The sequence below is a fragment of the Acanthochromis polyacanthus genome, chromosome 21 (genome assembly GCF_021347895.1).
Source record: "Acanthochromis polyacanthus isolate Apoly-LR-REF ecotype Palm Island chromosome 21, KAUST_Apoly_ChrSc, whole genome shotgun sequence".
Classification (NCBI taxonomy): domain Eukaryota; kingdom Metazoa; phylum Chordata; class Actinopteri; family Pomacentridae; genus Acanthochromis; species Acanthochromis polyacanthus.
In genome coordinates this window covers 10,628,917-10,656,091 of record NC_067133.1, presented here as the reverse complement: position 1 = coordinate 10,656,091, position 27,175 = coordinate 10,628,917, and the positions used below count along the sequence as shown (strand labels likewise).

General features: G+C 40.2%; 1 protein-coding gene across 2 annotated transcripts in view; it reads right to left on the bottom strand.

Moving 5' to 3' along the window:
* svilc (supervillin c) overlaps nt 1-26,888 on the bottom strand; it is a 34,120-nt gene extending 7,232 nt beyond the window's left edge. Inside the window, exons 1-24 of one of the 2 annotated variants that reach the window (XM_051941016.1) lie at nt 26,493-26,888; nt 22,379-22,867; nt 17,968-18,129; nt 17,541-17,575; nt 14,712-14,773; nt 13,817-13,962; nt 11,770-11,992; nt 10,174-10,739; nt 9,866-9,986; nt 8,508-8,540; nt 8,337-8,399; nt 7,601-7,675; nt 7,408-7,507; nt 7,272-7,316; nt 7,158-7,190; nt 6,918-7,083; nt 5,575-5,741; nt 5,399-5,500; nt 5,185-5,321; nt 4,912-5,059; nt 3,379-3,524; nt 3,044-3,219; nt 1,249-1,393; nt 316-631 (exon numbers count right to left, since the gene is read on the bottom strand). In XM_051941016.1, coding sequence (XP_051796976.1) covers nt 316-631; nt 1,249-1,393; nt 3,044-3,219; nt 3,379-3,524; nt 4,912-5,059; nt 5,185-5,321; nt 5,399-5,500; nt 5,575-5,741; nt 6,918-7,083; nt 7,158-7,190; nt 7,272-7,316; nt 7,408-7,507; nt 7,601-7,675; nt 8,337-8,399; nt 8,508-8,540; nt 9,866-9,986; nt 10,174-10,739; nt 11,770-11,992; nt 13,817-13,962; nt 14,712-14,773; nt 17,541-17,575; nt 17,968-18,129; nt 22,379-22,635 — 3,424 coding nt within the window. In that variant the 5' untranslated portion in view covers nt 22,636-22,867; nt 26,493-26,888. The remainder of the gene's footprint in view (nt 1-315; nt 632-1,248; nt 1,394-3,043; nt 3,220-3,378; nt 3,525-4,911; nt 5,060-5,184; nt 5,322-5,398; nt 5,501-5,574; nt 5,742-6,917; nt 7,084-7,157; nt 7,191-7,271; nt 7,317-7,407; nt 7,508-7,600; nt 7,676-8,336; nt 8,400-8,507; nt 8,541-9,865; nt 9,987-10,173; nt 10,740-11,769; nt 11,993-13,816; nt 13,963-14,711; nt 14,774-17,540; nt 17,576-17,967; nt 18,130-22,378; nt 22,868-26,492) is intronic. The other variant, XM_051941015.1, reaches the window with a different exon arrangement.
* Nucleotides 26,889-27,175: the final 287 nt, after the last annotated feature.

Here is a 27,175-nt window from a genome sequence, read left to right as displayed (position 1 = left end):
TGTTGAAATATTCTGATTTTCAAATTAGATTTGGTCAAAATTTCCAACATAAAGGCACATCCAAGGTGATTTGTGGTCAACGTTGTGTGGAAAAAGTTGAAAATCCAACATTTCTTTTTGTTTTTACAGTTTCTGGCTCCAATAAATGATGTCATTTTGGTAGAATTTTTAAAGATAAAAAGCATTTCAGACCACTGGCAGGTTTTGGGGTTCTCAGGAAAAATTCTCATCAATCAAAGCTGAATCAAAGGCGCTGCAGTCCAAAATCAGATTTGGATTCTAAAACATCAGATGTAAAAAAATAACTTGACTGACCGACAGTGCTGATGCTGTACGTCCAGCGGATGACGTACGAGTCTCCTTCATGAAGCTGTCCGCTGCTCTCCACCGGTATTTCACTGTCATCAAACTCCTGGACATGCCAGGTGTCCACCGCTACAGTTTTCAGCTCCATCTGACGTCCTTCCTCCAGCGTGATGACGCCACAGCCTCTTTGGACATCGACTCCAGACAGAACAGTGTGGACCGAACCGTCTGTTTCTGACTGACCCAACACCAGAGTTTTAGCATCGCAGGGACTCAGGAGGTCTGATGGAGAAGATTCAGGCTGAGACGACTGAACAGAGATGGACTGCAGAGAAGGACAGCAGATGGAGACTTTCAGTGGGGTAAAAATGACTAAAAAGTCATAACTTTAAATGATCTGAAGGAGATGTGGAACTTTTGCTTTCTGCACATATATGTATCTGTATTTTGTTTGGCATATTTCACTAGAATATTTCCATTTTCTCCAACTTGTTTCTTTCACTTCATTACATATCGTAGACAAATACACACTCATCAGCCACTTTATTAGGTACACTTGTTCAATTGCTTGTTAACACAAATAGCTAATCAGCCAATCACATTGCTGCAACTCAGTACATTTAGGCATGTAGACGTGGTCAAGATAATTTGCTGAAGTTCAAACTGAGCATGAGGATGGGAAAGAAAGTCAGCTGAAGTCACTTTGAACATGGCGTGGCTGTCGGTGTCTATGCCGAGCCGCCATCTTTATCCGACTCATCTATGTGGCCTGCTAGTGACCGCCCACCATCTGTGCAATTTTCAGATGCGGTGGGTTGCCTTACGGGAAAAATTGCATCTAGTGGACACGCACTTTAGACTGAAAGCTTCTAAACTGGCTGAAATGGATTCATGATTTAAATTCACAGATATTATAATAACTCGATGAACTGTGAGATGAACCTGTGTCTCATTAAGGCCTGGATCGACCTCCTCGCTGCCTCCACTCCTGCAGGTCCAGTCCAGAAACTTCTCCCTGAACAGAACCGTCTCGTTTCCCTCAGAGACGACACCGAACAGAGCCCAGCCAGGACGACCTTCTCCCCTCCTGAGGACAACAGCACGTCATGAAATTGATATAAGAATGAACACAATCAACAAACTGTGTCTGAAACAGAAAATAGTCTGACACACAGTTCAGACTCTAGGATTGCAGAAAACATATTCCCAAACACACATTTTAGAAGCTAAAGCTATTGTTATGTTTGAAAAAAAATCTATAAAAATTATCTTAAAAAACAAAACATCATAATTTCACCATTAATCAAAGCCAGAAAATGAAATAAACAAAACAAGATTTGCTACTTTCTGCTGGAAAAATGAACTAAACTTAAGCTTAAAATTGTGATATTTCACCAAAGTAACTTTATTTTACATGCCTCATTTAAATAAATAAATAAAATGAACCATTACCTCCCACCAGTCTGTCAAAAACAGAAACATTCTGCAGTCATTTGTGTGACTGTGAAAGTATTAGTGACTCAACCAGCTGTCATGATGCATAATTTCAGGGACTTTTTGGCGGACATGAATTAATTATGTGTTCATCTGGGAAAAAAATAACAAAATCTAAGCTCAAAAATCATGAAATTTCATCAAAATCACTTCTGTCCAACATGTCTCGCTTTACAATTTGCCAAACAAAAAATAAACAGTAGAATTCTGTACTCCTCTGCAGAACCCAGAAGCCACGAGTGAGTCAACTGAAACCAACAGTTATGTGTCTGAACATGAAAGTAAACAGTTCAAATAAACTCCACAATTATGATTTGTGGCATTATAACTCTGTCATTTCTGAGGTCTCTCTTCATCCAGTCATGGTTGTTCTATTTCCATAGCGGCGATAAATGAACCCACGGTGTGTCAGGTGTGCATAAAAACACCCAGAAATTAGGTTAAACAACAGAAATCAACACAGTTTGTTTGAGCTTGAATCCTAAGTACATAAAGCCCTTAAAAAATGATATTCTACGTTAATATAATACCGACTGTTATGTTAACCTAATAAAGTAGGAGCCTTAGTTGCAAAAACATACATGATTATGTAGAATAAAATGACTTCAACTTACTTTGATAAATAGCGTCCTACTTCTAATTAAAGGAAATATTAAAAGATACAGCATGTCATTATATTTTAGACAACAGTGCTGATGCAAGATTCATATTAATGCTGCCTGTCCACAAAGAGAAATCCACAGAGAAAAGGTTTGAACAGAATAATGCATGTTTTTGGAATAAGTTGTTTACCAAGCACACCTTGGTATAATTTTGCCTGTCCACATAGATTCTGGTACAGCTAATACAGTGAAGTGCATACTTTTCTCTCTGCAAAAACTCTGTCTTCTGCCAGCTGCAGTGTGTCAGAGTGTCTTCTCAAGTTCTAGCAGCATGCAGGGATTTTACAGCATGTCACAGGGACTCACTTCTGTCTGCTAGGGTTTCCTCATGTGCAGTCAGTGTGGAATTACATTCTGCAGTTTGCACTTTAAAGACCTACAGTGGATTCTTCTGCACACTCTCTCCATTCTTAATGTTGTTTACTGAGTGCATTGAGGAAACACAGTCATTGATTGTGAGCTCAACAACCCCCGGTCCACATGGTGGGTGGCGACTCTTGTTTTTGTGTGTATTACGTGGAATAATACATAGTAGATGGAGTTGTTTTTCGTTGAGGAGCTCAGGCTGTATTTTGACTCACCGCTGAATGCTGGCGTTGCTCTGAGTGGGATCCAGTGGGTTCACTCTACAGTTGCTGTAGTCGTAAGCTCCGGCCCACACTTGGTGAGTCAGCTGCAGAGCAACGTTCCTCCTCCTCAGGGAAACTTCCTGTCCAAGCCACAGATACACCTCGCTGCCGAAATCAAACACCAGCGCCTGGACACACACAAACAAACAAACATGAGACACCAGCAGCATAATAAGCGGTGATGAGCTATTAAAACCTTCCTGGGGATTCACTCTACAGTATGGACGATATAAAAGCCTGCATTTACGAAACAGTGAAATATCTCCATGTAAAATGAAGAAGCTGACCTCAGCGGAGCCCAGCAGGGAGACACTGGGGACGGAGGCCCAGCCCTGTTCATGAGGCACCAGTCGGTTCTCCACCAGCTGGTAAACACAGTTGGACTCAACCACACCGCTCTCATAGAGATCATCCTCCTCTGGTGCACCAGCTCCTGTGCAAAGAAAGAGAGAAGGGAAAATAATAATCACCCTTTTGGTAAAAAAATAATAACAACTGTATTGTTTCTGTATAATGTACAGTTATTTTACAGTGTTCCCCTGTTAAATTACAGATATTACCTATTAAAAATCACACAGAAATTAGTAACTTTACATGGTAAGCATAAAAAAAAACCTGTCCAAAACTGTAAATAACATTCACATCAGAATATTTCATTCTTTGACAGTGTTTACCCTAATTACACTACATTTTACTGGGTTAAAGAAAATAATTATTTTGATAAAATATTCCTTATATATAAAAAAATATCTATTAATTATGTCTTAAATTAAAAAAATCCTTATCTAAGGACTGAAAAATGGTGAATACTATTTACTGTTATTTTACAGACTTGATTTTTTTAAATTGCATGTCTATTGAATCCACATTTAAAAAGCGTTACTTTACACATTAAGCGTAAAAAAAAAAAAACTGACCAACACTGTAAATACCATCCACATAAAAATGTTTTTACAAATAATAATTTGTTCTTTTACCATGTGCGACCATCAGTCAGATGAAAAAAAAAAACTATCATCTTGCAGATATTTGCCATTATTTGAAATAAAAATGATGTATATTAAATATTGTAAATATTTTTTACGTATATTTTACAGATTTGCCCTGCTTTTGTAAGTTATAACATCTAGTAAAATCTATAAAATAATTATTTATTTAAACAATGGCTGTAAAAAAAACAAAAACAAAAAACAGGTAAAAACTGTACATAATGTCCACATCAAAAATCATTTCTTCGTATAATTACACAGTTTCACTGCCTTTAAATCAGCTAAAATATTTATATAAAATTTATCGTTGTTTTTACAATTTTTAACATCTCTTAAAAGTTACAGTGAGGACACTTCTGCCTTCACAGTAGCTGAAGCTGTAACCTTAAAGTACATGTGCATTACAGCAGTTCATTTCTTATTGAACATTATTGTATACACTTATTGCCATTACAATGTCCTCGAGGCTTCTTTTTGCAGCACACACACAGTTCCATATTTGTGGCATTTCAGATAAAAACCTTGTGCTTCATGTAGAACACATTTTATCAACAGTTGCCATATGACTTGGGGGCAACCCCTTCCTACTAATCAGTATGATCTGTTTCAACATACAACTGAACTATCAAAATTATTTGTATTTTGGGACTTATTGATGTTGAAATCACATTTCAGGTGGTTGAAAAGAAGGTTAACGAAGCTCTTAGACGTTCAGACTGACTAGTTTATTACTAAAAATCAACACTTGAAATCCTGGTTGGTGCTCAATGAGAAATAATACCTATGACCGTTGCATTTTCTGTGACATATTTCTAAAGTCCACATATTGACCTCTGTACTGTGTTCTTCCTCCGAGAAGGCTCCAGAAGTCTGCAGCCAAACTGCTGTCAGAGTTCAAATCCTCCTGAAGGTGGACGACCTGAGAGGCCTGACAACCGAGATCCCTCTGAGTCTGGATGAAGGACGCCAGCTCTGAGGCCTGAAAACACATTTCAAGGGTTTAATCTGATTAAATAGCTTGTCAAAGAAATTGAACTTTCATCTTTATCTTTTTATTTAAGATTTGGCATTATAATTCTGTGATATTTCACATAATATTGGTACCTTGGCTTTTTCCTGTTCGTTGGCAAACTCTCCGCTCCACAAGATGCAGTTCTCTGGACTGACCAGCAGGAAGCAGTCTCCACTGTTCAGCGAGCAGACTGAAGGTTCCACCAGACGGGCCTGAACACGCCGCCTACCTGGTATCACAGACGTTGGTTAATAAAGAACAGGCAAACACAAACACACTATCACACGTGCACAAATCTGTCCTGACCTTTGATGTGAACGAGCATCAGGCTGCTGAAGGGAGGATGAGACTTAGTCACTTCAGAATCTGAGATGAAGTCTGAATCTGCAGCTGAGGAGTTCTTACGCTCTGTAGAGAGGAAACAAGAGGTGAGGCAGCTGGGAAGTGAAAAGGCAAAGAAGGAAACCATTAGATCGACTCACTGTTCTCTGTCTGGACTCCCTCTTCGGCAGCTGTGTTGACTCTCTCTCCCATGTAGTCCTGCCTGATGTCCTCTCTGGCTGCCAGAGCTCTCAGAGGGTTTCTGGAGCCTTGAGTCCGACGAGACGGACGGACAGACCGCCGGTGTTCTGCTACTGCTGAGCTCAGTCTGCAGGAATAGTTCAACTCAGACTTACTAGTTTCTGAACTCAGTGGGCCCAAAGATTTGGATTATGCATAAACTACAAATGAATTGAGTGTGCATAAAGGACTGTGTCAGAATTTAGAATTTTAACCAGAACCAAGAAACATGAACACATTTGTCCCGTTTCAGTGTTTTTACACATTTTAAGACTTTACTGATAACTTTAAGACTCTTTATGGCTTTTCTGCTTATCATATTTTGGAGTTTGAACCAATTCGTGCACCAAGAGCACTTGAGGATCTTTAAGAAGCTGAAAATTAAAGTGGGGAAGCTAAGAGCATTTGGAGCCTCGAGGATATAAGTGAGATGGAAGATTTTAATTTTCTTTAAACTTTTCTTCCAATATTATTTACAATTTTAGTTAAGTGCCATACTGCATTTTTATTCATCTAAACAATCCGTAATAATTCATAAATCCTGATGATTTTATGCCCTCATGTTTGATTTTGATGCTTTAGGAAGCAGTTTGTAATTTGAAGTACTCTAGAAAAAAGATTATTATTACCATTATTATGAAATAACTGAAAGTAAAATTATCCTAATATTCAAATAAAACAACCTGCTGCACTGAAGCGCCAACACCTGGCACCTGCATCAATTAAGAAGTGTCTGAAGGTTTTTTTTGTCCAAGTAGGAGTCACCAGCAGAAACAGAGGCAGAAGTAAAGACGTCTGTAAAATGCGTGATAGGTCTTGCTTGCCTGAACCCAAACCACATCTCTTTCATTTATCTAAAGTCAAATAATTATTATATTCGTCAAATAAAAGAACTGACCACTAAAATCATATAATAAATGGTGACATGACAAATGCTGTATAATTTATTCTAAATAGAAACTTTCTTGAGAAAAATGCAGCTTATACCGGATGCCTCTTAAAATTCTTTTAACATTTTGCTTCAAACTTCAGGGACATTCTTGTTTCTAAAGTTTCATACATATTGACTCAGTTGTCACTAAATTGCATGAGTGCAACATTTGGAAAAAACTGTGGGGTAACAACCACCTGATGCTTCTTGAGGTCACTCTTAAAATGTCATATTCGTACGAGATGATACAAACAATAAAAACTACATCAGCTAGCTAACAAATTACACTATTTGTACTCAAAATCTTACAGTTTGTGGTAAAACCAGACTCACATGGGTGTGTTGGTTTGGCAGAGGATACTTAGGTCTTGTTCACTCTCTGCAGCAGCGACGCCTCCATCAGCTGGAGGGCAGCAGGCAGAAGGAGGCGACGGTTCGCTGTAGAAACCTCCATCAAACGATTCATCTCCCGCCATCTCCTCCTTCACCTCCTGAGGAGCTGCAGCAGAGGCTGAAATGTTAACTTTAAAATACTTTAAACTTCAATTAATCTTGTACAGATTTAACTCTTACCTTTAAAGTCCATCTCAGGCTGTGTGGAGATTTCTGCTAAACAAAAGAAACAAACTGAGAAACAAACTGAGTCCCAACAGAGCTATAATTTTACAGATTTAATGCTGCTCTGACCTTCATACGTGCATGAAGGAGCTTCATTTCTGTCGGATTCAAGACCTACAGAGCCGTAAGCACAGAAAACATGAATCAGGGAGGCCAAGAACAAATGCTGGAGAATCAGAGCGAAATCCAGAGCGAGTAAACTCACTTCTCTGCACTGTGAATCCATTGTCCTGCTCTGTGCTTTCCAGCTGTGTGTTTAGTTCTTCATTTTCAACCATCTGACATTCAGACTCAACTTCTTTAGCCTGTGCAGCCACAAAAACGGCAAAATTATGACATAGATGAGCTCCTCTGTGGGCATAAACAGTAAAAATATATCAAAAATGAAGATATGTCACCTTCTGTCTCCACTGAGGCTGATTCAGGTTCTTTGTAGGAGACGAGACTTCTTGAGCCTCGAAAGACAAGTTGGTCTGAGGATGAAGTGAAGAAAACAAAATGCATTGAATGGAAGGCAACAGGTGAGTTTTGTGTGGTAGGAAAGTGGGAGTGGACTCCTTTAGAGATGTGCACGACCAGAGGAGGCAAAGCATGAAGCACCAAATCAACATGTAAAGTACAAGATGTAGATTTTACATGGAGGAAAATTCAAAACAACATTCTGTGACTTCCTGTTCTGCAGTAAGACGATTGCAAAATGCACATTTTTTTCTTCTCTGCAATAGAACTTAATGAGAAATGTATAAAAAGAAACATGCATTTGTTTTTGCCGATAGTTTGTCTAATAATTTTGCAGGTTTGACGTATCTTTTTACTCCAAAAGTCTGGAAACTGTAACTGCAAGGGAACTATGAGTGCGAACACAGGATTCAATGCAAAGTGTGAAACTAGAGCTGCGATGTGCCACTTTGAGACAAAAAAAAAAAAAAAAAAAAACACCCTGCAGGTGACGAGCTGCTCGTTATCGTGAGCGAAACTTCACACATCAGCTGCAAAAACACACAAAAAAAATAAATAAAAAAATAATCACATCCACCAGAGTCTGTGTGACGATGAAAACTTTCCACTGCATACAAAACACTTCAAAAAGAAGCAGCAAATTAATCTCCCATGCAACCGACTTCGCACTTTTACCTGATTGAAACACATGACATATTGGGCTGTATTGTTAGAATAGACAGACGCAAAGACAGGCTCCTGGAGGGGGAGAGAGAGGGGCAGGCTAAAGCTACTTAAAAGCTATTTGAAAAGCTGTTTATTTAAAGTGAAGATGGATCGATGGATTCTGAATCATCAGGGACTCACCCAGCACTCGAGATGAGAGTTTTCTGATTCTTCCTGCGGATGGAAAACAGGGAGACATAAAGAAATATTAAACTGAGACAGAAGCAAACAGGAAAAACACTAAAATTCACACATATCCAGTCATCACAGTGAAGATGAGCTCCTGAAGGATCACATTTAACCACCAAATAATCAGTCTATTTACATTCCACATCACGGTGGAACTCATCTCACTACATAAACACTAATTACTTTGAATCTATTCCTCAGTCACTGAAGCTTCATCTCAAGACATTTAGCACATTCCAAATCCAGAGCGCTGCTGCGAAGTGATGCTGTATCTGGTTTCAATGGAATGACAAATACTCAAATCTAACCGCAGTTGGCTCTCCAGCAATAGTGAACCCAGTAACCTCCGTAATGCAGAACGTTAGCGCTAATTCTGGGCTGCTTTTTTAGAGAAATCAGATCAAAACTCTGCCTACAGTTCAACCACTATTGTTATTTTTGTCTTTCCACAGAATCTCGTGCAAACTGTTCATTACTGATTTGACCCATGCAGAAATATTACAATAAAATATCACAATTTTGAGCTTAGATTAGGTTAAATTTTCTGAAATTACAACAGATGAGTAGTTAAAAGACTATCAGAAAGCTGAGAAATTAATGTTTCTTTCAGTTTATGCCGTATCTGGCTTACAAAATGCAACAATTTTGGTGATTTTATTTCTATTTTTTAAGAAAACACGGTTTGCTAACTTGCCAGCATGTTCTGGGGCTCAAAGAGTTGAAGCTGTAAATAAGAATGACCTCCTGATTGGCTTTATTATCTGAAGGTCTTTGGTTAGTTTCTGTTTTTGTAACAAACTGCACTTTCCCTGTAGAGTACAACATTCATCCACATGACAATATCAGTCAGGATTAATTGCACTGAACATCATCACCATGATACCAGTAAGATTAAAACAGATGTGCATGTCGTTTATGTTGCATCAAATGTAGTAAAACTGTATCTGAGAATATTTACAACAAGTTCAACAACATAAAATTGTAGGGACTCATAGTTAAAAGGGTATTTTTCATCTTTTTATTATGTAAAGATTAAAATTTTTGCTGGTTTGAGTTTTTCTCATCTCACTCTGGCCAGGTAATAGAGACACAGAAATGTACTAGATTTCAAAACCATCCAAAGTGTGTCTTATCCTTAGAAGCCAGAGTGCTGACCTTCAAGTTGAGCAGCGGAATGAATTTGGGTGTTTTTTTTCAGGTAGAAAATGTCAAAAGAAATACCTGAAGCTACAGAGGTTGACCTCTAGTTGAGCAGCTGCAGATTCTGCCTTGACAAACCTTTACAGTGAGTCGTATTTTCTATTTCTTACCTTATTTCTGCTGCTTGACTCTTGTAGTTTAATCGTGCGATCGACTGCAGTGACCTGAACATGTCCTGCAGCTGTTGGTTCTTCAACCCACTTCCTCGTACTCTCTGGATCTTCATCTTGCCTTTTGAGCAGATCACATGAGCCGTAAAACATCTCAAAGCACAACTACAAAAAACTATGTTCTAGTTCAGTTATCATCCTAAAACTGCTAATAGATAAAAATGTGTACAAAAGATTTCTGATTAGTTGTAGAAAAAAATCCAGATTATCATCATTTGACCACATCATGCAGAGTCTACATTACTTACTGGACTCTCCCAGTTGTGTCTAAGCTGTTTCCTACACATGAAATATGTTCCTGTGGTTTGTTCTGGCAGGGTTTCTCCTCCTGAGGAGCATCCAGTTCTGACGTGGTTCTTATTGGTGTACAGGCGATAGTTTCCCTCCTGTTTCGAGCTCTTTGCCTCCAGGGAGCAGTGGGTCCTGAGCTTCCTTCCACAGCTGAAGCATCACGTCTTTGCCTCCTCGGTGGTGCACAAATCTCCTGCTTCTCAGTTCTCTTGTGTATCTCTGCTTCTGTGCATCCTCCACCGTTCTGTTCGTGGCCGAGCAGCTCATCGTTCTGACCGCCGTCCGTGTGGCTCCAGTCCGAGGCAGCAGAGCGGCTCTTCTTCAGGATTCCCTTCAGGCTGGGCTCAGAGTCGCAGCGCTGTGGGTCCTGCTGGGTCGGACCGGACTCTAAGTGACCAGGGTCCAGTCTGGGCTGTGAAAGACGAAGCTCGCTGGGCTTCAGGTTAACAGACAAAGACTGCTGTCTGTCAGACAGATGAGTGGACAAACTGAAGGCAGGGAGCTGAACGGGGCCTTTCTGGAGCTAAAGAGGGAGAAAAAGGTTTGATTATTTCAGATGCACCTCAAGCAAAACAAAGCAGGAATATCTTCTAAGACTAACTTGAATTTTAAATGTAATTTTGATGTAATTTTTTGTAGTGTGTGTAACAATATGTGTAAAAATTTAGGTGCCAACTGGAACCAAAAATGGTTCTTCATTGCGATACCACAGAGAAACTATTTTTATTCTGCAATGAAGCAAGAGCCTCCGTAAAGAAGACCTAAATGTGCCTCAAAGAACCATCAAGATGTGATTTCCTTCGTCACTTTAGCAAACAACTTTAGCAAAGAAACAGGTTCTTTAAGGAGATAGTTCTTTCCAGATAGTTCTTTGTAGACCCACCTGGCTTTGTTTGGATGACAAGATGTGATTATTATTGAAGTAAATTTAAAGCAAAAAGTAAAAAAAAGAGAGTTTACAGCATTTTGCACTCCTTCCATAATTACACATTTAATAGTTTGGGTTCTTTATCAGACATAACGTATTACAAGAAGCTAATCTCTCGATTTTCTGATTATGTATGGAGCAAATGATAAATCAATGACAAAATAATGGTGAGTTGCAGTTTTCATTTCAAACTATCTACTGGCACCAAACAAAACAAAAAAAAAAAAACTGGGTTCTGTAAGAAACATTTTTTCAGCAGTTTTTTGTAGATGTTCTGTTTTGAAAAAAAAAATTAAATGTGAGAGTTTTTAGCATTTTTGTGTCACTCACATTAGAACACTTTTTAATATTCTTCAGATACAACATGCTGAAAGCTGCAAACTTGGGATAGTGAAACTGATGAGCATTTCTCAATGTTTTCTGATGTTTTATAGACCAAGATTTGCACCTGAAATTTCATGCCACCACCTGCCAACAAACTAAATAACTCCAATAAAAATGAAGAACCTTTAGTATTTTCAAGAACAACAACCCCTAAATAAAGAGGTTCTTTAACTGGTGATGATGTTTTCAAGAACCAGAGACCCTTCAGAAGAACATTTAAGAGCAGTCATGTTTTCCTCACCAGGCTGACCTCCTCCACAGTGATAGGCTGCGTTCGATAGCGAGCCCCCTTCTGCCTCCGTCTCTCTGGGGGTCCATCCGGGGCCGTTTGCCTCCCAGGCAGCGACAGTTTGTTGAAGAGAGCCAGTTTCTCGCTCATGCTCAGCTTGCAGCTTTCATCACCGTCTTCTAGCGACTCATTCTGCTCAGACTGAACTTCTACTGGAGGAGCAGGTTTAGGTGCACTGAAGGGGAACATCACACAACATAAAACAGGGAAATGAGACTTTTGTGCAGTGAAAACCCGGCTTATTTCACTCCTCTGTGTCTCACATCTCCACTGTGGTGTAGAAGCTATTAAGAACACATCAGCAGGCCTCATCGCTGCATGTTTCTTCGTTACCATGAACACACTGTAGTTTATTTTTAATGCATCTGACAGACACCATCCTGCTGCTGCAAATACTCACGGCAGGACCAAATGTGCATCTGAAAATAGTCTAGACTGAATGCACTATTTAATTCTGTTGGAGTAATGTTTGGTCTAAAAACTACTGACACAGACGTTTAGTTTCCAACCTTCTGACCTTCTAAAAATATGTTTTTGTCCCATTGTCATTTGCTGCATTGGTTATAGTAGGTAATTCTACCAAATGTGGGGTTTTAATGCCTTCACAGGTTGTTTTATTTAAATGATTCCAACATTGCAAAACCCAACTTATGAAGTCTGAAAAATTACAGTTGGGGAGCAGACGTATATTTCCCTTCTAGATTACGGTGTTAACTCTGAAGCGCCAAAACCAAAGGACAGCTTTGAAAGCATGTTATTTTTATTTTAAAAAAAGGCTCGGACAAACAGAAAGAATTATCAAAGCTTCTATTTTGCAATGGTTAGGGAACATGTCGTGTGTGAGATGTTAAAATTGTGATATTCTGTCAAAATCACTTTCTTCTATATCTCTAATTTAATAAAATAATAACAAAACTAAAATATAACATTTGCAGTAGCCTGATTTTATTAAAAAACTAAAATTCTGCGTACATTGGCACAACTAAGTAGCCATCAGTGACTGAACTGTAATCCTTGTGGCAAAAATTCAAGAATTCTTCAGCTAAACTGTAGGCTTTATTTACACAGAGCAGATAGGTGAAAAATATGAAAACAAGTTTAAAAAGTAAGTTGTAAAATGTATACAGTATATAGAGCTAACACTTTTTCCAGTGTTGGTAACACCTGTGGGCACTTGGAAAAATGTTGTACATTTAGATTCGAGATCTTTTTTCATGATTCATGGCATTTAAACCGTATCACACTGCACAGAAGACAGCTGGAGTTTTTCTACTTCTAGGCGTGATTGTACATTTTCCATAGAGGTGCAGAACTTCATACTGCAGTGAAAAATGAACCCACTGTGAACGAAAATGTGACTGGGACAAAAAAAAAAACGCACAGAAATTGCTTGGAGTACAGAGGGTTCATCATCTTGTTATTGTTCAGATTTAAGTTGTGATATCTTAATTTCCGAGACAGAACCTACTGGAGAACACCTGCATTAAATCCTCTCTAGCTTTAGTTTGTAGCTGAAAACACATCAGGATAAATGCTCTGGTTTAGTCTTGATTGAGTAACATTTATGACAACTATATTTCCATGATTTTAAAAGCGACACAAAGCATAAATCTACATGCTGTTTTTTAAGATTGAGGTCTCCAGTTAGAATAAGTAGGGAAAAGCAAAAGAAATACTCTAAAATACATGCGATGGATAACAAAACGCACAAGCTTATCCTTTAAATACAAAAAAATGCATGAACTAAATGGTGAAAAAGAAAACAACTATAAAAAAACTCTGAAATCCTGTCACAAAAATGACAGTTTATTTTATATGGTGTATTATATTTTAATTTCCTGTATATGAAACTGCTCTGAATTTAATTCCAACCCTGTGAAACTAATAAGCTTATATTTATGTTCAAAGTGGCTGTAGATCTTCACTTATATACATAAAAAGCTCAAAGCAGTGATCTTATTCTATAAAACGTGTTTGGTGTCACGTCATCTCCTCCCACCTGATGGCCACTATTTCCTCACAGGTGATTGGCTGAGTGAGGAAGCGATGGTCGTCGCCTCGTCTTGTCCTGTGTTCGTGACCGACGCTGCCGGATCGAGGCTTCAGGAAGGCCGAGGCCTCCGGAGCTGCCGACTTCTCCAGCTCCTGCAGAGTAGAGGCGCTAACATGAAGGTTCAGGTGAAACAGCAGCTCCATCCACCTGCTGAATTAGTAATGAGGTGAAAAATGGCAGCTAAAACTCCCCTCCTGACGTCTCCTGTTCTATTTGAATGGACGGGTGGAGGCGGGTCGGGTAGCTGGTGAATAAAGCAGTGAACTGTGAGGTGGAGCATCTTGGCTTCTCGCTACATGCAGGCCCAACAGGTCACAGTGTAACCGGAGAGGTGCAGGTTCGGTTACCCTGCCTGCCTCCCTCCACGGAGCAGCAGCTAATTATAACGCAGCTGTTAACAGCAAAACAGAGCCGGTGACATTTTTACCTGATGCTTCACGACCCAAACTGTGCAGGAGCCGAGAACCCACAGTACGGATTCATCCTCCAAATACAACACCGACAGCTTCTGGAGGACTTCCACTGTGCATTTATCACACTGTAAATTTAGCCGCTCTTTTATGAGCGCCAACAAACGCACCGTTGCGTCAAACTTCCAAGGACAGCACCTGTTTGTCCATTCATATTCCCTCAACATGATCAGGCTCAGTTCTGCAGGCTCAGCGCTGTAAGGTGAGCAGCCGAGGTGAGCTTTCTCTTTAGCTCTTCGATATGTTACTCAGCGGCTCATCACCAGGCTGTGATATTAGCATTTAACTGTAAACTTCAACGCTTTAAGGACCGTGTGTGTTCTAGCTGGTGAAGATGTGGCATCCCAAAAGAAGTAGGTCATGAGACTTACCTTAAACAAAGACATCTTGGCTGCGACGCTCATTTTGGCTCGGTCATCTGTTTTCACGTCGGCTGTGAGGAAAAAAAAAGGACAAACCATTGTGTCAATAAGACTGGAAAACTTCCTCACACACCTCAGACAGTCAGCAGCAGGAAAGAAAAGTGATGCTGGCGATGAAACGGGCACTAAAATATCAACATAGGTGTAATTTCCGGTGACATTTCTCAACAGAACTGTACTGGAATACAGTGTTGTACTGATACTTTTTCAGCTTCTGCTGCTTTATCTGACATCTACTAATTATTTTAAGTTCAAACCAACTTTTTGGCTTTTGTGTCACCTAATTTTAGAGGTCTGTACTGCAAAACAAGCTCAATATATTCATTATTTGGTTTTATTAAACCGAACCATGCAGTTGAGAACCAATTTGCTTGGTCAACTCAGCATTTCTGAATCCAACGTGGTTATTTCATAAACGAAAATATGTTTTGGTTTGCATTATTGTGACATGCAGCTACATATGGCTAACTCTTAGATGCATAAGTGAGTCAAGAAATGACCTAGTGAATTTGTTTTCTTGCAAAATCTTTGTAATGAAACATTTCTATCATTTCATATTCCATCTATTCCTCAAAAAACATGTTTTTGATGTCATTCCATTTACATTTTTAAGTTACGTTGTTGAAATTGGAATATTTGTATGATTACCCCAAGCTCTTAATTACTGATATTATACAAGAGGTGATGCAGTGCACAAACTTGGAGGGACAGAGAGCAGCAACAGTCGGAGGAAAAGAGTGGAAAAATTAATACAAGATGGATGTTCTCCTATTTTCATTCTGTGTAATATTCTTCAAAATCTGTTATAAAGCGAAAAATAACCATATTTGAAGTGTGAAACTATTCTTGTGTAAACTAAAATATAATGCAAACAACAATAAAAGTTATTATTCTTCACCAAAATGACAAAAAGGCATAAAACACATTGATTCTTATAGGGATAATTGTTGATCCACTTGTGGAAGAATGTAGGGTCCAATCACTCGTGCATCTAAGGGTTAAAAAGTACCACTAGCTGACTTGTGAATTATCTTTTTTTTTGTTACTGTGTGCTCAAAGATGGGACTTTTCATGATGGTTTTACTTGTTTTTTTTCCACGAGTCACCCATATTTAGAGATTATTTGATCTACTTGTCCAGTGTTTCTGATTGTGAATAGATGTCATGATGAGAAATACAGAGAAACATTAAACAGGGAAAATGTAAAGCTTTTATCTTTAATATTTCCTGAGATACTGTTGTTCAAATAGCTTAAAATTTCAACATGCGAAAAAAATGTGGAAAGTTAGTTGATGAGAAATTGTTAAAAAAAAAAAAACTATTAAGTTAAAATTGCACAAAAAGACCAGGCAGTGCAGACATAAAAGGATTTTTTGTTGTTTTTTTATTATTATTCTTATGGCATGTAAGAAAATTTCTGCCTCATTCATTCAGCTGCAGGCCTGGTGGTAACAGTCTTAGGAGCAACTAAAGAACAAATATATAAAAACAGAACTGGTAAAGCAGCATCCTGCAGATCTCATAAGTCAGTTTCATCAGTACCTGTTTTAGAACTATATCATCAGAGAGGCCTGTTTAAAAAAAAAAAAGAACTGCTTGATGTGGGGGAAACAAGATAAAGCAAGGTCGACTAGAATTCTCTCCACAGACAATCTACTTCTTTCATATTTATGACCTTCAAGGAAAGAAAAGGGTTCAGACAGACTCTATAAAAAAAATGTTCCTGAAGAGATCCTCTCACTATACTCATACATACTCTGCTCCACCCAACAGATATATTCACTCCTCTTACATATTTTCATTTAGCTGTGGCTGCTCAAGTCCCAAAAAAGGGAAATTAAACTATATTTTACGCTCAAAAAATGCAAATGTTTGTATAACAGCTTTGCTTTTTCTAATCTTTCTGGCTTTATTAATCATGTTATGACCCCACAGATTTATCTTTAGACTCTTTGAAAGGAGCTGGATACATGCTTGCTTTTATTTACGTAAATGACTTGAGTCCTTCTTCCACCACAAGCAGGCAGTTATTAAGGATATTTTAAATGTCATACAGCCTGACACTCATAGTTGAAACGTCCAAACAGCAATAAAATCTACTTGTTCCTGCTTTAACAGTGGTGCAAATTCCCAATAAGTATATCTTGGCAGAGACCTGCTTGTAATCTTTTTACAGCGGGGTCAAGAGTAGCACCGACTTAAGAGTTGCTCCTCGGCCCCAGGCATAAATCCGTCATCGCTGCAGAGATTAAACATCGTGAGCCCTAAAAATACAACCCGGTTTATTTCCTGAGCTATTAACTGAATGTATGCAGGTGGCTGCCCAAATTGGATGCAAATATTTGTTTCTTGTCACTTTTTAACAGCTCATGTAAGACGATTCAAATCCTTTTCTTATCTAAAAAAGTATCTCAATTTTTGTCACATGACTGTTGGCCTGAGAGGAGTTATTTATGGTTTGTCAGTTGCACCAAGGAGTGCAGAATTTTTAGTGTTCACAGGAATGGACTAATGCAAACTATTTATTTTTGGCAATTTTTTTAAATGAGACAAGAGATTGTGAATAAATTTCAAGACTTCAAGCTTAGATTTGGCTAATTATCCCAATGGAACTACATATGAAACTTGAAAATTCTACAATTTTTTCCCTCTTTTTACATTTTATGGCTCTGAAAAATTGCATAATCATGGCAGTGATGAATAATTTTTCTGTGTTGCTGTTTAAAATGTACAACTTTAACAGAGAAAATGGTGAATCTATGAAGAAGGCATCTTTACCTTTACCGTTCTCCTCTTCCTCTGCATCCAAGAGCCTAGAGAAGACAGAAAAAGGCAAAATATGAGGTAAAATATGAACAGGAAGGGGACTTCAATTCTTAGCTCTCGCGTTCTCTTTGGGATCCTGTATTTTACAATGCCCGTCTTTGTGCAGTCGAGATACTGCGTCATATTTGCATGTTCTCTGAATGTCATGACACACTCATGCAAAACACACAAGCTGCTGCCGTCACTCCTCAGCTGAAGGTGTTTTTATTAGTGAGGACTGACTATCAAACTATAGTCAGCAGATAATTCAAGGTTATATGGTAGTTTTAGTGTCGCATCATGAGGAAAAGTTGTTGTTTTCTTCCAGAAATTAAAAAATATGGGTAAGTTTATGAGTTTTGTTGTCAGAAGCACTGCAAACTCAGCAGACCTCCCCTACCCGCTGCTCTCCTCCATCTCATTGGCTGTGATCGGCTGCGTCCTGAAGCGTTCGCCGCTCTTGCGGCTGCCGCCTGACCCGCCCGGGAGGTAGCGCCGGGTGCGTCGCCGGCCGCCCTCGAGGCCCGGCTTCACGGCCAGGTCCAGGGAGGACGTGGGGCTGCTGGTGTCCACAAACACAGAGCAGAAAAGGGGAAGGAGATGCTGAGACGAAGGCAGGTACAGTCACAGAGGTAACACAGTCTGGATCACACCATGCAGGCCACCCTACGCTTTCTCGGCTCCGCTCTCCGTCTGCTGCAGGAGGGCGCTTCTCAACTGGCCCACCGACACCCGAGTGCGGAGCTGCGGGGCGTCGAGTCCGACCCAGTCACCCTCCCCACTCAGCATGCTGGCAGAGTCCTGGCAACCCTGCCTGGAATGAGGGGGGAAGGAGGTGAGGATGCAAGAGTGGGGGGGTCGAAGGGTGCGGAGAAAGGCTCCAGAGATGTAGCTTTTATTGCTGAGAGTAAAAGGTGTGGCCTTCGTCTGTTTAGTAAAACCAGCACGCAGAGTACCGACCGAGAGGGGAATCAGACTGGCTTTAAAACTCCCTGCTGGGACCCACTGATTTAGACTTCTCAGTTTTAATTAGCAACAAAGGCCACAGAGCAACTGATCAAGTCAAGGATCTGGTGCTGCTGGAAGGTCGCGGATGAGGAGAATGGGTAGTTTTTTTTGGTGGAAGAATCGTCTGCTTGAAGGGATTGACACCATAACCTCAAGATAAGCTTTATTCTGTCAATTATAAATACATATGTGCATTTATTAATAGTTTAAATACATGCTCATAATGATTGTCATTATTAAACTAATTGTTTGGAGTCGGAAATCAAAGTACAAGCCAATTTGAAATCCAATTTGACCCACATCTGCAGCCCTCTACTCAGAATAATCACAAATATAAAGACACAGATATACCTAGTGCATGCATTTATATATATATATATATATATATATATATATATGAGCACAATATGCAAGGTTTGAAGTCCCTCTGCATTTAACCCCTAGAAATTCATACGTGCTTCAAAGTTCCACATTTCTCAGTTGTTTTCCATAAAAACATAACCCCTTCTTTCAGTAAATTGCGATAAATCGGCTTAGATTCACCATTGCTCCACCCACAATGTTTTTCTTCGGTCTCCCTGTAGGTTGAGCACACCACCTACAATTTTGCTTTAACATTGTAAATCTACTCTATTCTACACAATGACAAGTTGTAATATTCGTGTAAGTCATCTAGGGCTGCAACTGACCATTATTTTTAGTGTTGCTCATTTTCCAAGTTATTCTTTTAGTAATTTGGTCTGCAAAATGTCAGGAAAAAAAAAAAAAAAAAAATCAGTGTTTCACAAAGCCAACCCATGGCATCATCACAGAGTAGGAAAGACTAAAGAGAATATATTCCAAGCTTTAAGAAGCTGGAATCAGAGAATTTTGACTTCTATTCTTAAAAAACTACTCAGACCTACTAATCAGTTATCAAAATAGTTGATTATTAATTCAATACTTGACAGATAATCACTGAATTTGCTAATTGTTGCAGCTCTAAATTCAGCCAAACATGTTCAAACAGGGCTGCTCAGTGGCATAGTGATTAGCACTTTCGCCTTGCAGCAAGAAGATCCCTGGTTCGAATCCCAGGGTGGGCCTGGGATCTTTCTGCATGGAGCTTGCATGTTCTCCCTGAGCATGCGTGGGTTTTCTCCAGGCACTCCGGCTTCCTCCCACAGTCCAAAAACATGCTGAGGTTAATTGAGTACTCTAAATTGTCCGTAGGTGTGAATGCGAGTGTGATTGTTCGTCTGTGTATGTTGCCCTGTGACAGACTGGCGACCTGTCCTGGGTGTCCCCTGCCTTCGCCCGAGTCAGCTGGGATAGGCTCCAGCACCCCCCGCGACCCTAATGAGGATAAAGCGGTGTATAGAGGATGGATGGATGGGTGTTCAAACAGAAAATCAATTCTGAAAAAGACTAACTACAAAGAAAGCCCAACTCTCCAAGTTGGCAGCATTGTTGACCTTCTGTCTGCAACATGTACAACTCCAGAAGGCTGCACTGCAGACTTAAGGTGGAAAAACTGCTTGTTTCGCACAAGATGTGTCTTCTTGCAAATAAGAGTCACCCTATAAACATGGTAACAATGAAAAAAGAAACCCTTGACTTTCACTGGAGAAAGTCTTAAATAGAAGGCTAGAAGTAATTGAGACCGTTTTCATACCTCTGAAGAAAAGAAGTACACACAAAAGGTGCTGCAGTCAATCTGCCATGTCCCACATACATATGTACGTCCAATATATTAGACCCTCCAGAAAAACATGGACAAAAATCCTTGATTATGCGGGCTACAATCCTTGATTATGCAAATAAATATGCAGGGTTTTTATGCCATTTTATGCGGGGAAATTGCGGAAAGTTGCAAAGTATGCGAATAGTTGTGAAATATGCAAAAATATGCGCGATTCACCTGCCGTCTCCCCGCGGAGGGATGTGTCCTCTAATCAGACACAGGGACTGCTGTGGGGTTACTGGACTGACAGCCTGTGCTTTAGGAGGAGGAGAAGCTCACAGCAGCACCTGCAGCTTGTTGAGGACAGTAACTGCTGAATGATCCGAGTTTTCCTGTCAGTCTCCAAAACGGCAGAAAAAGTCGCTAGATTGTGGCTAGTCGCTTTTGACAAAAAAAAGTCGCTAGGACACTTTGGAAAGTCGCTAGATTTAGCGAGAAAGTCGCTAAGTTGGCAACACTGTCACCGCGCTCCGCATCAGCTCATGCTTCTAGTGTGTGTGTGAATGCGCAAACTGATGACGTCAGGCCGGGCATCACATAAAAACTCACTCACAACTCCATTTATATTGGTTAAAGTTTTCTCATTTCATGCGGAAATTGTGAAATCAAGCGGGACCCGCATATTTCTCTTTTTTTCGTGGAAATGTGAGATTCTTGCGGGAATTATGCACCGTTTTGCAGGGATTATGCAGCTTTTTGGGAAATAATTGACCCCCGCATAATCAGCGGCATTTTGGTGATTAATGCGGGAATTCATGCGATCGCATAATCGCGTTTTTCTGGAGGGTCTAATATATAGACACTGGGTAGTGTCAATATACACTGTCACAAGTTGAAAATGAACCCTGTGTTATCATTTACATTTAAATATGTTTCCATATGCGCCTCCTTTCTGCTCTGTGTAAGTATGTAACTGTGTAAGTTCAGCCAAAAAGTACCTGAATTATTGTTACATGGTTTTTGTTGCACCTAAGTCACTACCGGCTTGTCAGTTGGATTGAGGAGCACAGATTTTTTTTGTTTATATATGGGATCTGGTTCCTGAAATTTTTTTTTCAGGAATATTTACATGAGACACGTAGAATAAACCAATTTTAAAATAATGTGACAATTTTGACAAGCGAGTTTGTAAGATGTTTGGAGCTAAATACAATGGCTTACATCTTGTTTATGTCCTTAAGAGACTTTTGCAGTCTGGCTAGCTGATTAGTTTCATCTGGATTCATAGATAAATACAAGTGAGTGTCATCATGCTTCCTAATACTATTGCCTATAGAAAACATGTATAATGTGAACAGTATCGGCCCTAAGACAGAGCCCTGAGGAACTCCATGATTAACCTTAGTATGCTCAGAAGAGTCATTGTTGACATGCACAAACTGGAACCTGTCTGATAAGTAGGATTTAAACCAGTCCAGTGCTGTCCCTTTAATGCCAATAGAACGTTCTAGTTGGCGGAATAAAAGTTTGTGGTTGATAATGCCAAATGCCACACAAAGGTCTAATAAAACAAGTATAGAGACCAGTCCATTATCTGACACTACGAGAAGGTCATTAGTAACTTTTACCGGAGCTGTTTCTGTGCTGTGATGCACTCTGAAGCCCAACTGAAACTCTTCAAACAAGCTGTTCCTTTTTAGATGTTCACATAGTTGATTTGCAACTGTTTTCTCCTGAATTTTAGAGAGAAATGGGAGGTTACATATTATAGGACAGAACCTTCTGCATGTATTGATGTCAAGGACAAAGTTTGAAACATCTACGTCTGTATTGATGTTTGGACAAATTAAACCCAAAGTAACTGCTCACCTGCACATCCATGCAACAAAATATACAGACATCTCCACTTTACAATTACCCAATAACTTCTATGTTTGCTGTTGGTTTCAGCAACAAATTACAATTAGTTGTTGATAAAGTTTACCATTTGTGTGGCTTCTACAGTTTGAACTGATCTTTATAGAGATTTTATGTCCTTGTGTACCAAGATGTTGTTGTGTTTCCAGAGATAAATCACTGAATGTTGCCTTTAATTACATAAGTGGCAACGTTTGCAGAGTGTATACTTTTTACGACTCACCTCATCGTGTAGTTGGACTCTGCAGCAGTGTCTTCCTCCAGTCCGTTTGTAAGTTCCCGTGTTCTGCCGTTGACTCCTTCATTGAGGCCATCCGAGTGGGTTTGGGTCATCGGTTTGTGCACCTCTTTCTCGTCCCTCCTCACCCACTTTGAAGGAAGCTCCTCTATAGTTCCGTAGCGTTCGGCCAGTTCCCGCCTCCTCTCAGCCTTGTAGCGGGCAATCCGCTCTGATCTGGGCTCCAGAACTGGGTTCTCCATGTTCCTCACAAGGTTTCAGAGGATTCTCCTCAAGTAACTACAAAGCATTTAGGAGCAAAAAGCAGACGGGACGTTTTTTCTCCACTTCCCAGCTGAGGATAAACAAGGGAGCCAAACTTTAATCCAGTAAAATTCTGATTCCATCGGGCCTAAAGGCTTCTTGGTTTGCATATAGATTCCACTTATCAGGAACTGGAAACCGGTCTGCTCCACAATGAGAGAGGTGTTCTGCCTGAAACATGAAGAAACAAAATCAAACAGGTGAGGAAATAAGCAAATTCATGTCAGAACTTTGCTCTTCAGTCTCTTCCTCAAAAGATCCATGACAACACAGATGAGCTGCTGCCTTCATTATAACTTAAACATTTTTTTCTAAAAGTACAACCTTCATCTAAGTCCACCTTCTTTCCTCGTGCTCAGGTCCATGTAAGTTGACCTGCTCAGGGCTGCAGGAATCTCCCCTTGCACTGAAACTCAACACCACAGCTCAGCTCCTCTCTGGCTCCAGGCCTCCATTGCTCTGACTCTGCAGACCTGTTGGTCTTTTATGCAAAACTGCAAGGAACTGAAGCCTAACATGGCAGTTTTCTTCTTCACACACACAAAAAACAACACACTGACAAAGATTTTCAAAATAACTTTTTGCTCTGGGTGGCACTAAGATCTATCCTTGCATTCATCATACAGACATCATGGAGGCGATTTAACTCATTAGTCATGCTGCCTCATGTTGTGGCAACGACTGCAAGACACCAAGTTAAGGAACACTTCACAGTATCTCCTGGAGGCTAAATATAAATTAAATTGCACCCAAAAGACATCATAAGTTTATTGACGTTCCCTAAATCTCTCGCAAGCAGGCTGCAGTAGAAGCTAACTAGTTAGCTGAGCACAGAGAAGCTTCTAGTCTCCACTTAGTTACTGCAGCAGCTCAGACAGTTGTGAGACCAAAAAATTACTTTCATAAAGAGTGAAATAAGGTGTTTTAATGTCAGATTTACCTATTTAGATTTTAATTATTAAAATTAACAAATTCTGAGTCATTTTTAACAAGGTCTGATTAGTTTTGGACAGGTTTTTGTCATTTCAGGTAACAATAGAAGCTAACTAGATAGCTGAGCACAGAGAAGCTTCTAGTCTCCACTTACTTACTGCAGCAGCCCAGACAGATGTGGAGCCAAAAAAAATACTTTGAAAAGAGTGAAATAAAGTGTTCTATTGTCAGATTTCCCTGAAGCCAGTTGATTTTATCTGAACTGTTTCCTAGGAGTAAAGAATTTTAAATGATAACATCACAGTCAATCATTTAACTTCAAGAAGCTAAAAATCATGGTCGTGATTAATACTCCATTTTAAGTGCCATCCTACAGCTGATGTTTAGGTACTTTTTTGCAACCAGAGCTTCCTTTTCAATGTTTCTCTTCTGTTCCTCGCTCATTTTGCTGTGCACACATGGAGCCTGCATGTCAAAAAAACTCTCTCTTAAATAAAATTCAGAAAACTGCTGTATTCAAGAACCTTCAAATCGTAGTAAATGATGGTCTATCAGACAGACTTCTCTAAAATGAAAACAGTGTGTGTGTTTTTTTGTGTGTCGAGCAGCAAAACTGTGCAGCATGATGTGTCGGAGTCAATTTGCCTTACTATTCCGCATGTGCACATCGGAGAGTCAGTGTTGACACCAAATATCATGCAAATGTTTTGCAACAAGCTGTACCACCCATTTTACTGTTGTTTGTCAAAACAGAGCATTTGATCTGACAAACACACACAAACTCTAACTGGCTGTGGTTCCATGCTTGTTTAAACAGACATATAATGGCCTACTTTAAACAGGCCTAATGTGATCCGATTTGCATTTAAAAACCAACAACTAACCATCTGACAAGTTCAGAAAGGAGTGTATGTGAGCTCACACATGTGTACAAACATAAGTGTGTGCTTGCATGTGTGTGTCTGTGTGCTTTCCTAAACTGTGCATGTCAGCATTCCTGGTGCAGGAAGCACAATGGAGCCAGAACAAAGAGGCGTGAGCCACAGACTTAGTGCACCAGATGGATCTGCTGCAGGACTCAGGGGTTCTGGTGGCACTAAGTAAAAGATTCTGTGTTATTCTGAGCTGGATGCAGATTTCACAGCAAAAAAGTGTCCAAATATGCACAAATAAAGGCCCAATTTGACTTTAATCTCTACGGAACTCCCAAAAGTCGAGTCATATTGAGTCACCTGAAGGCCACATTTGCAGCAGGAGGGTATGGATCTAACTGTTCTATGCCACAGAGAGCTTTATTGAAGGTGCAGTGATCCCTACATGAGACAACAAGCTTAAGGATTTCTGTTGTCACTTCGTAACACGTGTGCATGTACTCAGGAGAACTCACCTCCTTGTGTAGACAGAGCAACACTCCAGCATCCCCAGCCTCCCTGACGGCACACTCATTTATGTTTTTGCTGGCAAAACATGAGTAAGGGTTGAGTGTGGCCGCACTTGTGTAAACAGCGGCGGTCATGTGACAAGCTGGAGGATTGTCGATTGGAGGGGAGAATGCCATTGAGGCTCAACCGGGATCATAAGCTTCTAATCTAGCGACACTAGTTGACACCAAAGCTGGTGGATGAGAACACAGGAGTGATTCTCTACATCCTGCTGGAGATCTAAGCTTCAGCAATGCTTCAATATTCAACTAAATGGGTCCAGAGGGTCAAATAAAAGGTCATTATTTGCAGATTTATAAAGATTTATAAATTTGCAGATAAATGCAAATTTTTCCACTTATGACTCCTTTAACAGCACTTTGAGGACAATATTACAGACCTGAGGTGGATATAGTATGTCAAGGATAATTATTCATTTTCTACTCCACTGATATCATGTAAGAGTGCAAGCACAGACATTGCAGATACTACATAACAATATGCACTCAGTGTCCAGCAGTAGCATCGTGAACCAGATTAAAAGTCTGGCCAAGAATAAGCCTCAGACCAATTACACCTGCCCTGCTGGCTATCTGCACTAAGGCCCCCCCACAGATCTCTATAATTCAAGGACAAATTCTCCAAAGCCTTTCCTGCATGCCACCAACTGATAATAAATAATGAATGCAGATGGGTTTATGTAGCTCTGCACTGTCCAATAGCAGAGAAAAGGACATTTGAATTTGACATGAACAGCTCCAGACCCTGTTAAGCCTTTAAAATGATGTTTGCATTGGAGGCATGTGACTGGAGGGCTGAGAGGAAGGGCAGGTTTCTCAGGCAACCCCCATAATCCACTCATCAGCTCCCAGTTGACTGGTCTGTTTATACATTGCACACATAAATTGTATTAACGTGATATCCAATATCCTAAAACTGGCGAGATTAGTTCAAATTCTATCAGTTTATTTGTTGTTGAGTGACAACCTCCAATACTTCCGTCGTGCTTGATACGGAGTTATTTTAACCAATTTACAGTAATTAGTACCAAATAAACGTAAAATATTACATTCATATACTTTTGTTTGGGAAATGACATCCTAACTTAAAGGAACCTCGTGCGTAAACTGTGCGTAAAACGCGTTTTGGCACCCGAAAACATTAAACTGTGCAAACGTCACAGAGTTTAGATTGTTTTGGGTTTTTTTAAACACATTTCTTCATTTTGCTTACATGGCACACAGTCACTCAACATCAAAACGACACAGCCAGAACTTCTACAGGTCGCACAGAACACCAACAGGTGACGGAGCGTAAAAAGCGATAAAATATTCAGAAGTCGCTTCAAGCGGTCGTCTGGTTGCAATTTCGGCTCCTAGCAGCTGCTTGGTTATTTTTGTTGTTGTTTTAGAGACATAATTAAGCATTACAGGTGTACTTACCGGCACTGAGTGCCGTGTGCCCTCCTCAGGCCAGCAGTCCCTTCCCAATGATCCTCCACCGCCGTGCGTCGCTCCAAATGTAGTCAGACTCGCAGCTGCGGACGGTTCTCCGTATTAAGGGGGGAGAGTATAAATAGATGAGCAAACCGAGGGACGCCCCTTTGCGCTGTATACGAGGCTCCCGTGAATATGTCAGCCCAGACACGCTCCTCCAGTCCACCTCTTGTCGTTCTGGTCATTGTTGAGGCGGTTAATAGAGACTCTGAAGGTTCCAAGGTCGCTTCAGGTCAGCTGACGATTTAACTGATTGCAAATTTGTGAATTTGCACCTCAGAATTTAAAAGAAATTACAAAAAAATCTACTCAAAGCCAAACTGGTGCAGTAGGGGCAAGACCGATTTGTGGCACTGGCAGCTAGCAGTGACACTTTTTGTGGCACCGCCGCCGTGCCACGGTTAATGCCACTGTGCAGTGACACTTTTTGTGGCACCGCTGCCGTGCCACGGTTAATGCCACTGTACAGTGACACTTTTTGTGGCACCGCTGCCGTGCCACGGTTAATGCCACTGTTTGGGCGAGATGCCACTGCCACAGCGGCATTTCCAGTGGCCTCTGGAGATGCCAGCAGAGGTGCCATGGTTAATGTCACTGTTTAGGGCAGGGGTCGGCAAGTAGATGTGGCT